The 12,305-nt window shown below is 44.3% G+C and overlaps 1 protein-coding gene across 1 annotated transcript in view; it reads left to right on the top strand.

The window, feature by feature from the left end:
- The window catches only part of LOC311114552 (uncharacterized protein), a gene marked incomplete at both ends in the record, with an annotated part of 34,876 nt that extends 23,552 nt beyond the window's left edge, over positions 1-11,324 (top strand). The window contains 2 exons of the mRNA XM_084189794.1: positions 6,558-6,704; positions 11,183-11,324. Of these exons, the coding sequence (XP_084045920.1) occupies positions 6,558-6,704; positions 11,183-11,324 (289 nt within the window). The remainder of the gene's footprint in view (positions 1-6,557; positions 6,705-11,182) is intronic.
- Between the last annotated feature and the right edge of the window lie 981 nt (positions 11,325-12,305).

The following is a 12,305-nucleotide window of genomic DNA, read 5'->3' as shown; positions in this document are numbered from 1 at the left end:
CCAGGATAGCACAAGGTTTTTTGCCCAGGGAATTGAGATGTTTCTCACCATAGGTCGGGCTTCCCAACACCACAGGCCGCTTCTCTCCATTTGGCCTACAGCGGATGACGTGCTTCCATGGTTGGGCAGCAGGAATGGTAATAGTATCATCCGCTAAATCCACCAGAAGCGACGGTCCTTCTCCATTTTCCAGGGGAGGGGTCCCTGGAAGGCATTGGCCATTCAGTCAATGAGTGTTGACATGGCGGTGATAACCTCAACACATGGTAACAGCGTCCAGCCTCTGGTGTAGAGAAGGAGAAGGTACACTACATGGCCAAAATACTAGACTAAATACAAAACCTGAAAGGCACATGGACACTATATATACAAAAGTATGTGGACACCCCTTCAAATTAGTGGATTCGGCTATTTCAGCCACACTGGTGTATAGAATCGAGCACACCCACCATGCAATCTCCATAGACAAACATTGTCAGTAGAATGGCCCGTACTGAAGAGGTCAGTGACTTTCAACGTGGCACAGTCATAGAATGCCACCTTTCCAACAAGTCAGTTCGTCACATTTCTGCCCTGCTAGAGCTGCCCCGGTCAACAGTAAGTGCTGTTATGGTGAAGTGGAAACGTCTAGGAGCAACAACGGCTCGGCCGCGAAGTGGTAGGCCATACAAGCTCACAGAACGGGGCCGCCGAGTGCTGAAGCACGTAGCGCGTAAAAATCGTCTGTCCTCGGTTGCAACACTACGAGTTCCAAACTGCCTCTGCAAGCAGCTTCGACAGGAGCTTCATGAAATGGGTTTCCATGGCCGAGCAGCCGCACACAAGCCTAAGAACACCATGCGCAATGCCAAGCGTCGGCTGGAGTGGTGTAAAGCTCGCCGCCATTGGACTCTGGAGCAGTGTAAACGCGTTCTCTGGAGTGATGAATCACACTTCACCATCTGGCAGTACGGCGGACGAATTTGGGTTTGGCGGTTGCCAGGAGAACGCTACCTGCCCGAATGCATAGTGCCAACTGTAAAGTTTGGTGGAGGAGGAATAATGGTCTGGGGCTGTTTTCACTTAGCTCCAGTGAAGGGAAATATTAATGCCACAGCATACAATGACATTCTAGACGATTCTGTGCTTCCAACTTTGTGGCAACAGTTTGGGGAAGACCCTTCCTGTTTCAGCATGCCCCCGTGCACAAAGCGAGGTCCATAAAGAAATGGTTGTCGAGATCGGTGTGGAAGAACTTGACTGGCCTGCACAGAGCTCTGACCTCAACCCTATTGAACACCTTTGGGATTAATTGAAACACTGACTGCGAGCCAGGCCTAATTGCTCAACATCAGTGCCTGACCTCACTAATGCTCTTGTGGCTGAATGGAAGCAAGTCCCCGCAGCAATGTTCAACATCTAGGGGAAAGCTTTCCCAGAAGAGTGGAGGCTGTTATAGCAGCAAAGGGGGGACCAACTCCATATTAATGCCCATGATTTTGGAATGAGATTATCAAAATAAACTCTCTACCACATGTTCTTTTGGGAAAGCCTATTTGATTCTGAGTTCGGACATATACACTTTGTATGTGTAAACTATTTCTAAGATGCATACTTATTTCTAAGATGCATACTTATTTCTAAGATGCATACTTTCAGTTTTTTCGAACTCACTTCTCTCGCGCATAAGCATAGAGAGAGGCTGGCGCTGCTGGTGCTGGCACATGCTCAGATCAAACACACCGCTGCAGTTGACGTCCCGAGCTGACAAGGTAAAAATCAGTCGTTCTGCCCATGAGCAAGGCAGTTCCCCGGGTGCCAATGATGTGGATGTCGATTAAGGCAGAGAGAGAGAGAGAGAGAGAGAGAGAGAGAGAGAGAGAGAGAGAGAGAGAGAGAGAGAGAGAGAGAGAGAGAGAGAGAGAGAGAGAGAGAGAGAGAGAGAGAGAGAGAGAGAGAGAGAGAGAGAGAGAGAGAGAGAGAGAGAGAGAGAGAGAGAGAGAGAGAGAGAGAGAGAGAGAGAGAGAGAGAGAGAGAGAGTGAGAGAGAGAGAGAGAGAGAGAGAGAGAGAGAGGAGAGAGAGAGAGAGAGAGGAGAGAGAGAGAGAGAGAGAGAGAGAGAGATGAGAGAGAGAGAGAGAGAGAGAGAGAGAGAGAGAGAGAGGAGAGAGCTTTATGGAGAATTAATAGCAAGGAAAGCACCCTGCTAATGGTCCTTAAAGGCCTTAATTTAAATACCCCATTATCACGCACATACACCACACACACACACCCTGTTAAAACATTAAAACAACCAACCTACCACCACTGATGCCATCAAGACACATTTCCTCTAAGTGTTGTTGAGTGAAAATGATAACCTGCTAATTTATTATTAATAAGAATGAATGGTTAGCACTTTGGCTTCCCGTCTAGTCTATCGATCTCTGGTACTCTCCACTACGACAGAGTGGCTTTCAATTAGTTTTTCCCGTTCGTACAATGAGAAGGAAGAGATAACACTAGCCTAATTTTTGGCCACACCAGCCAACAAGCTCTACACCAGCCAACAAGCTCTACACCAGCCAACAAGCTCTACATCAGCCAACAAACTGTTAACCAGCCAACAAACTCTACTCAGCCAACAAACTCTACACCAGCCAACAAACTCTACACCAGCCAACAAGCTCTACACCAGCCAACAAACTCTACACCAGCCAACAAGCTCTACACCAGCCAACAAACTCTACACCAGCCAACAAGCTCTACACCAGCCAACAACTCTACACCAGCCAACAAACTCTACACCAGCCAACAAGCTCTACATCAGCCAACAAATTGTAAACCAGCCAAATTAACCCTACGCCAGCCAACAAGCTCTTCTCCCTCTCCACTACACTCATTAAATTCCCCATTTCTCAACTCATCTCTAGAATGGACTTGTCTGTTCTAGAATGTGAAAGTAGAGTGGACTGTTCTAGAATGTGAAAGTAGAGTGGACTGTTCTAGAATGTGAAAGTAGAATGGACTGTTCTAGAATGTGAAAGTAGAATGGACTGTTCTAGAATGTGAAAGTAGAAATGTACTATTCTAGAATGTCAATGTCCATGGGTTTCATTCCTCACCAAGGCCCCCCTGCACCCAAACCCGTCCTTATCCCCCTGTGGTGCTGCTGAGGCATGCTGGGAAAGGTCAGGGGTTAGTCATTGTGTTTACAGGTGTTCCTAGTCACCTGTTCTGACACCTCAGGGGTTGTTTGGTTAGGAACAAAAGGGTCTCTAGGCTTAAAGCAGCAATCAACAGTTGAAACAATAACAATGCGATCCCCGCCCCTGTTTCGTTAAAAGCTGAGGGATGGGGCTGTAGAAATGTAACCACTCTCAAATTCGTAGACTGAGCTATTGATGCAAGGACTTACCATCCATGATATCAAAATTATAGTTTTAACCATGTTTTGTGGCTATAGTGTTTGTTTACATTTACTTTGTTTACAAACATTGGAGTAAAACAAGTGTATTTTTTGGGTTCTGATGGGGTACGACAGTTGAACTAAGCTCGTGAGGTATTTCTAAGGTATATTCTTCAAGAATCAATGGGTACACATCATTAATTTATAAGTCAGAAAATGGATGTAGCAACTGCTGATAGACCCTTTAAGTAACAAACAGCCAATAGTAATCTAGCTGGGAGGTCAGGAACTCTCTGACGCCTTTCATCTACTGGCACAAGCCCCAACGACCCCTGACCTTTTACCCCTGACCTCACGGACGCCTCCAATGATTCTCCAGGCATCAGGTTAACCTGACAACACCTTTGACTAATCCCTCTACACACACACACACACACACACACACACACACACCCACACACCCACACACACACACTGTGGCTAGAGGCATCTCTGTTAATGGCCTAACCTCAATGTTATCTGATTGAAGGATCTATGCGTCAATAGAAATAATGACTTCTAGAAGGTTAGATTAGATCTCTAGAAGGTTAGATTAGATCTCTTCTACTATAGTGTGGATTACAGACTGGCTGTCGGGTTAGGTGATGCTCCCAAGTGAAAAAGGAGATGGGGGGAGCTCTGTTGAACGGTTAAATATAGAAATGGGAGGTGTTTTTGTGACATAAAAGGTGTGTGGTTGTTTTTCTCAGTGTGTCACGCAATAATACCAAAGTCAATATCTGCATGTGAAGTAGCTAGCTACAGGGCCCGGCGCCAGAACGAATCAGTTGGACGGGCATTTGATTTCCATAGGTGGGTATACAGAAGATAGCCCTATTTGGTAAAAGACCAAGTCATATTATGGCAAGAACAGCTCAAATAATCAAAGAGAAACGACAGTCCATCATTACTTTAAGACACGAAGGTCAGTCAATACGGAAGTCGCAGAAACCATCAAGCGCTATGATGAAACTGGCTCTCATGAGGACCGCCACAGGGAAGGAAGACCCAGAGTTACCTCTGCTGCAAAGGATAAGTTCATTAGAGTTACCAGCCTCAGAAATTGCAGCCCAAATAAGTGCAAGTAACAGACACATCTCAACATCAACTGTTCAGAGGAGACTGCATGAATCAGGCCTTCATGGTGGAATTGCTGCAAAGAAACCACTACTTCAGGACACCAATAATAAGAAGAGACTTGCTTGGGCCAAGAAACACGAGCAATGGACATTAGACCAGTGGAAATCTGTCCTTTGGTCTGGAGTCCAAATTTGAGATTTTTGGTTCCAACCGCCGTGTCTTTGTGAGATGCAGAGTAGGTGAACGGATGATCTCCACATGTGTAGTTCCCACTGTGAAGCATGGAGGAGGAGGTGTGATGGTGTGGGGTGCTTTGCTGGTGACACTGTCTGTGATATATTTAGAATTCAAGGCACATTCTGCAGCGATACGCCATCCCATCTGGTTTGGGCTTAGTGGGACATAATTTGTTTTTCAACAGGACAATGACCCAACACACCTCCAGGTTGTGTAAGGGCTATTTGACCAAGAAGGAGAGTGATGGAGTGCTGCATCAGATGACTGGCCTCCACAATCCCCCGACCTCAACCCAATTGAGATGGTTTGGGATGAGTCGGACCGCAGACTGAAGGAAAAGCAGCCAACAAGTGCTCAGTGTATGTGGGACTCCTTCAAGACTGTTGGAAAAGCATTCCAGGTGAAGCTGGTTGAGAGAATGCCAAGAGTGTGCAAAGCTGTCATCAAGGCAAAGGGTGGCTATTTTAAGAATCTCAAATATAAAACACTTTTTTGGTTACTACATGATTCCATATGTATTATTTTAGAGTTTTGATGTCTTCACTATTATTCTACAATGTAGAAAATAGTAAAAATATAGAAAAACCTGTGAATGAGTGGGTGTGTCCAAACTTTTGACTGGTACTGTATGTTAACATTGCCAAAGCAAGTGAAATAGATGATAAACAAAAGTGAATTAAACAATACACAAAGTAACAGTAAACATTACACTCACAAAAGTTCCAAAAGAATAAAGACATTTCAAATGTCATATTATGTCTATATACAGTGTTGTAATGATGTGCAAATAGTTAAAGTACAAAAAGGAAAATAAATAAACATAAATATGGGTTGTATTTACAATGGTGTTTGTTCTTCACTAGTTGCCCTTTTCTTGTGGCAAAATGTCACACATCTTGCTGCTGTGATGGCACACTGTGGTATTTCACACAATAGATAAGAGAGTTTATCCAAATTGGATTTGTTTTCGAATTCTTTGTGAATCTGTGTAATCTGAGGGAAATATGTGTCTCTAACATGGTCATACATTTGTCAGGAGGTTAGGAAGTGCACCTCAGTTTCCACCTCATTTTGTGGGCAGTGTGCACATAGCCTGTCTTCTCTTGAGAGCCAGGTCTGCCTTCGGCGGCCTTTCTCAATTGCAAGGCTATGCTCACTGAGTCTGTACATATTCAAAGATTTCCTTAATTCTGGGTCAGTCACAGAGGTCAGGTATTCTGCCACTGTGTACTCTCTGTTTAGGGCCAAATAGCATTCTAGTTTGCTCTGTTTTTTTGTAAATTCTTTCCAATGTGTCAAGTAATTATATTTTTGTTTTCTCATGATTTGGTTGGGTCTAATTCTCTCTCTCTCTCTCTCCTCTCTCTCTCTCTCTCTCTCTCTCTCTCTCTCTCTCTCTCTCTCTACCTCTCTCTCTCTCTCTCTCTCTCTCTCTCTCTCTCTACCTCTCTCTCTCTCTCTTTCTCTCTCTCTCTCTCTCTCTCTCTCTCTCTCTCTCTCTCTCTCTCCCCCCCTCTACCTCTCTCTCTCTCTCTCTCTCTCTCTCTCTCTCTCTCTCTCCCTCCCCCTCTACCTCTCTTTCACTCTCTCTCTCTCCCCCTCTACCTCTCTCTCTCACACTCTCTCTCTCTCCCCTCTACCTCTCTCTCCCCCTCTCTCTCTCTCTCTCTCTCTCTCTCTCTCTCTCTCTCTCTCTCTCTCTCTCTCTCTCTCTCTCTCTCACTCTCTCTCTCTCTCTCCCTCTCTCTCTCTCCCCCTCTACCTCTCTCTCCTACATTGCATTGTACCATGAAAGTATTTTAGAAATAATACGATCTCCTCCCTCTCTCCCTCAGGCTTGCCAAGTTTCATCAAGTCTCCAGAGGACCAGACTGGCAATATCGGGTGGCGTAGCGTCCTTCGTGTGCCAGGCCACAGGAGATCCCAAACCCAGGATCACTTGGATGAAGAAGGGCAAGAAAGTCAGCTCCCAGCGCTTTGAGGTACGCATGGAGAATCACACATAGTACACACAAGCAGGGAGACAGGCAGGGAGACAGGCAGGGAGACAGGCAGGGAGACAGGCAGGGAGACAGGCAGGGAGGCAGGCAGGGAGACAGGCAGGGAGTCAGGCAGGGAGACAGACAGACATGGAGACAGACAGGGAGACAGGCAGGGAGACATACAGGGAGACAGGCAGAGAGACAGACAGGGAGACAGGCAGGGAGACAGGCAGGGAGACAGGCAGGGAGACAGGGAGGCAGGCAGGGAGAAAGGCAGGGATGGATGGATTGAGACAGGGAGACAGGCAGGGAGACAGGAAGGGAGATAGGCAGGGAGACAGGGAGACAGCCAGGGAGACAGGCAGGCAGGGATGGATGGAGACAGGGAGACAAGCAGGGAGACAGGCAGGGAGACAGGCAGGGAGACAGGGTGACAGGCAGGGAGACAGGCAGGCAGGCAGGGATGGATGGAGACAGGGAGACACACACATAGCATGAAAGACCTGTGTGTGCGCACATGGCTCGCAGGCAAACACACTCTTTGTCTGTCTGTTTTACTCTCTCTCTCTCAATTAAATTAAATTAAATTAAATTCAATAGACTTTATTGACATGGCAAGTTAAATTACTTACATTGTCAAAGTATACATATAACAAAAATGGTGGGACCAACAGCAATAATAATAGTAGTAGTGGAAATGGGATTATCAGTAACAGCAACTACAACAACAATATTAATGAGAATAACAATACATTAAAGCAATAGTAGTCGACCAGTCTCAACATGACTGAGAGGACACATTACATGGTATGAAAGCCAAAACAAAACAGGTAATATTATTGACATTACATTACACTTTTCACTGGCTGTCCCTCAGGTTGTGGCAGGAGGACACATATTTGGCTGCCAAAATTGCACACGTTGGCTTTTCACCCAATAAATATTTGATTTTTTCTTCCTCTTTTATTGTTTCAAATTATTTGTACTGTATGATGATTGGGAAAGAAAGATTGTCTTAGGTCTGAGTATTTGTCACAGTGTAATAGGAAATGCAGCTCTGTCTCTACCTCTCCCCGGAGGCAGAGTGAGCACAGCCTGTCCTCTCTGGGCAGCCAGGTTTGCCTGTGACGACCGGTCTCTATAGCCAGGCTGTGCTCACTGAGTCTGTACCTAGTCATTGTTTTCCTCAGTTTTCTATCAGTCACAGTGGTCAGATAGTCTTTCACCATGTACTGTCTGTTTAGAGCCAAATAGCATTGAAGTTTACTTTTATTTTTTTGTGGTGTCTTTCCAATAGGTGATATATTTTGCTTTTTGCTTTGTGATGATTTGGTTCGGCCAGATTTTCTGAGTGCTGTCCTGAGGTTGGTTTTGGTTAGTGAACTGAGCCTCAGAACCAGCTGGCTGAGGGGACTCTTCTCTTGTTTCATCTCTTGACATAGTTGAGCTGTGTGATGGAATGTTTTGGGGTCACTTGTTTATAGATGGTTGTAAAATGTGATGGCTCTTTTTTCTATTAGAGCAAGGAGGGGGTATTGGCCCAATCCTGCTCTACATGCGTTATTTTGAGTTTTTCTTTGTATTTGCAATACAGTCTTGCAAAACTCTGCATGCAGTATTTTGATTGGATGTTTGTCCCATTTGGTAAATTCATTATTAGAGAGTGGACCCCATATTTCGCTGCCATATAGAGGAATTGGTTCTATAACTGATTGGAACATTTTGAGCCAGATTCTAATTGGAATTTCGATTTTTATATTCCTTTTAATGGCATAGAATGCTCTTCTTGCTTTGTCTTTCAGCTCATTCACAGCCATGTGAAAGCTACCTGTGTTGCTGATATTTAGTCCTAGATACGTGTAATATTTGGTGTGTTCTAATAGAACTGTGTCCAAATAGAATGTATATTTGTCATCCTGATTTCCGGACCTTTTTGAGAATATCATTATATTCCTTTTTTTTAGATTAACGGTCAGAGCCCAGGTCTGACAGAATCTGTGCAGATGATCTACAGTGAGGGAACGTTTTTGTACGTTTTCCCACTGACAAAGAAATGATCAGTCTATAATTTTAAAGGTAGGTTTATTTGAACTGTGAGAGACAGAATAACAACAACAAAATCCAGAAAAACGCATGTAAAAAATGTTATAAATTGATTAGCATTTTAATGAGGGAAATAAGTATTTGACCCCTCTGCAAAACATGACTTAGTACTTGGTGGCAAAACTCTTGTTGGCAATCACAGAGGTCAGACGTTTCTTGTAGTTGGCCACCAGGTTTGCACACATCTCAGGAGGGATTTTGTCCCACTCCTCTTTGCAGATCTTCTCCAAGTCATTAAGGTTTCGAGGCTGACGTTTGGCAACTCGAACCTTCAGCTCCCTCCACAGATTTTCTATGGGATTAAGGTCTGGAGACTGGCTAGGCCACTCCAGGACCTTAATGTGCTTCTTCTTGAGCCACTCCTTTGTTGCCTTGGCCGTGTGTTTCGGGTCATTGTCATGCTGGAATACCCATCCACAACCCATTTTCAATGCCCTGGATGAGGGAAGGAGGTTCTCACCCAAGATTTGACGGTACATGGCCCCGTCCATCGTCCCTTTGATGCGGTGAAGTTGTCCTGTCCCTTTAGCAGAAAAACACCCCCAAAGCATAATGTTTCCACCTCCATGTTTGACGGTGGGGATGGTGTTCTTGGGGTCATAGGCAGCATTCCTCCTCCTCCAAACACGGCGAGTTGAGTTGATGCCAAAGAGCTCCATTTTGGTCTCATCTGACCACAACACTTTCACCCAGTTCTCCTCTGAATCATTCAGATGTTCATTGGCAAACTTCAGACGGGCCTGTATATGTGCTTTCTTGAGCAGGGGGACCTTGCGGGCGCTGCAGGATTTCAGTCCTTCACAGCGTAGTGTGTTACCAATTCTTGGTGACTATGGTCCCAGCTGCCTTGAGATCATTGACAAGATCCTCCCATGTAGTTCTGGGCAGATTCCTCACCGTTCTCATGATCATTGCAACTCCACGAGGTGAGATCTTGCATGGAGCCCCAGGCCGACGGAGATTGACAATTATTTTGTGTTTCTTCCATTTGCGAATAATCGCACCAACTGTTGTCACCTTATCGACAAGCTGCTTGGCGATGGTCTTGTAGCCCATTCCAGCCTTGTGTAGGTCTACAATCATGTCCCTGACATCCTTGGAGAGCTCTTTGGTCTTGGCCATGGTGGAGAGTTTGGAATCTGATTGATTGATTGCTTCTGTGGACAGGTGTCTTTTATACAGGTAACAAGCTGAGATTAGGAGCACTCCCTTTAAGAGTGTGCTCCTAATCTCAGCTCATTACTTGTATAAAAGACACCTGGGAGCCAGAAATCTTTCTGATTGAGAGGGGTCAAATACTTATTTCCCTCATTAAAATGCAAATCAATTTATAACATTTTTGACATGCGTTTTTCTGGATTTTTTTGTTGTTATTCTGTCTCTCACTGTTCAAATAAACCTACCATTAAAATTATAGACTGATCATTTCTTTGTCAGTGGGCAAACGTACAAAATCAGCAGGGGATCAAATACTTTTTTCCCTCACTGTACAGTGGGGGAAAAAAGTATTTAGTCAGCCACCAATTGTGCAAGTTCTCCCACTTAAAAAGATGAGAGAGGCCTGTAATCTTCTTAAAGAAGAAGTTACAGGTCTGTGAGAGACATAAATCTTGCTTGTTTGTAGGTGACCAAATACTTATTTTCCACCATAATTTGCAAATAAATTCATTAAAAATACTACAATGTGATTTTCTGGATTTTTTTTTCTCATTTTGTCTGTCATAGTTGATGTGTACCTATGATGAAAATTACAGGCCTCTCATCTTTTTAAGTGGGAGAACTTGCACAATTGGTGGCTGACTAAATACATTTTTCCCCACTGTATATATCTCGCTCTTTCTTTCTTTCTCTCTTTCTCTCTCTCTCTCTCTCTCTCTCTCTCTCTCTCTCTCTCTCTCTCTCTCTCTCTCTCTCTCTCTCTCTCTCTCTCTCTCTCTCTCTCTCTCTCTCTCAGTCTGAGGGTCAGTCACATCAGTACTGTTAGCACCTCTGAACGTCATTTGCCAACTGAGTGCGTACAATTTTACGTGTAGAATCGCTTGAAATATATTGTCAGTCAGACGTCTACAGCTGGTGGAAACACAGTGTGCTGGACGATTGGCAGACCAACACTAGATCCACATTCAGTGTGATGTGTGCTAGCCTTAATGGCTTGGTTACATCCAACACAACATATGTGTGTCTCCTGTCTTCTGTGTGTGTGATTTGTAACCTGGCAACCTCAGTACAGCTCGGTTTGGCCCTATAGTGTGAAGATGTTTAATAAGAAGTTGTCTCATGTCTATTCCATCAATCAATTAAAATGTCACCAGTCTCCACTAGCAAGAACAGTAAAATACACTGTCTCATGCCTCCTGTGTGTGTGTCTCTGCCAGGTGATCGAGTTTGATGATGGTTCTGGGTCTGTGCTGAGGATCCAACCCCTGAGGACACACAGAGACGAGGCCCTGTACGAGTGTACAGCCACCAACAGTGGCGGAGAGATCAACACTAGTGCCAAACTCACCGTGCTAGAAGGTAAGAGGTTTCTATAGTCTCTCTCTGTTTATCTGTCTCAGAATCCCTCTCTCTCTCTTCTCTCTCTCTCTCTCTCTCTCTCTCTCTGTGTCTCTCTCTCTCTCTCTCTGTCTCTGTCTCTCTGTCTCTGTCTCTGTCTCTGTCTCTGTCTCTGTCTCTGTCTCTCTCTCTCTCTCTCTCTCTCTCTCTCTCTCTCTCAAAATGTAATGGCTTTATTGGCATGGGAAACGTATGTTAACATTGCCAAAGCAAGTGAAGTAGATAATAAACAAAAGTGAAATAAATATTTAACATTACACTCAGAAGTTCCAAAAAATAATAAAGACATTTCAAATGTCATATTATGTCTATATACTGTCTCTATATTTCCCTCTGTCTCTCAATTAAAATGAAATACAAAGGGCTTTATTTGCAGGGAAACATTCAGGGAAATAAACAATAAACAAAAGGGAAATAACCAATGGAAACATTAGTAAACATTACACTCACAAAAGTTGTAAAAGAATAGAGATGTTTCAAATGATATATTATTGGCTGTGTACAGTGTTGTAACAATGTGCAAATAGTTGAAGGAAGCCCTCCTGTAGCTCATTTGGTAGAGCGTGGCGTTTGCAACGCCAGGGTTGTGGGTTCGTTTCCCACGGCGGGGCCAGTATAAAAACGTATGCACTCACTAACTGTAAGTCGCTCTGGATAAGAGCGTCTGCTAAATGACTAAACTGTTAAGTATGAAAGGGAAAATAAATAAACAGCTAGTTGCCCTTTTCTCATGGCAACGGGCCACAAATCTTGACCCTGCGTTATTTTTCGCCTAACAGACATGGGAGTTATCAATGTTTGATTTGTTTTCAAATTCTTTGTGGGTCTGTATGAGGTGTGGAAAATACAGTATTTGCCTCTGTAATTCATACATAAACATTTGTGAACCCTGAGGCAATGTTCTGCCTTGGCTGCTGTGTCTTCATACAGACTCCGCAAGGG

The sequence above is a fragment of the Coregonus lavaretus genome (assembly GCF_964263955.1).
Source record: "Coregonus lavaretus genome assembly, contig: HAP1_SCAFFOLD_4342, whole genome shotgun sequence".
NCBI classification, from domain to species: domain Eukaryota; kingdom Metazoa; phylum Chordata; class Actinopteri; order Salmoniformes; family Salmonidae; genus Coregonus; species Coregonus lavaretus.
This window is presented reverse-complemented; position numbering and strand designations above follow the sequence as displayed.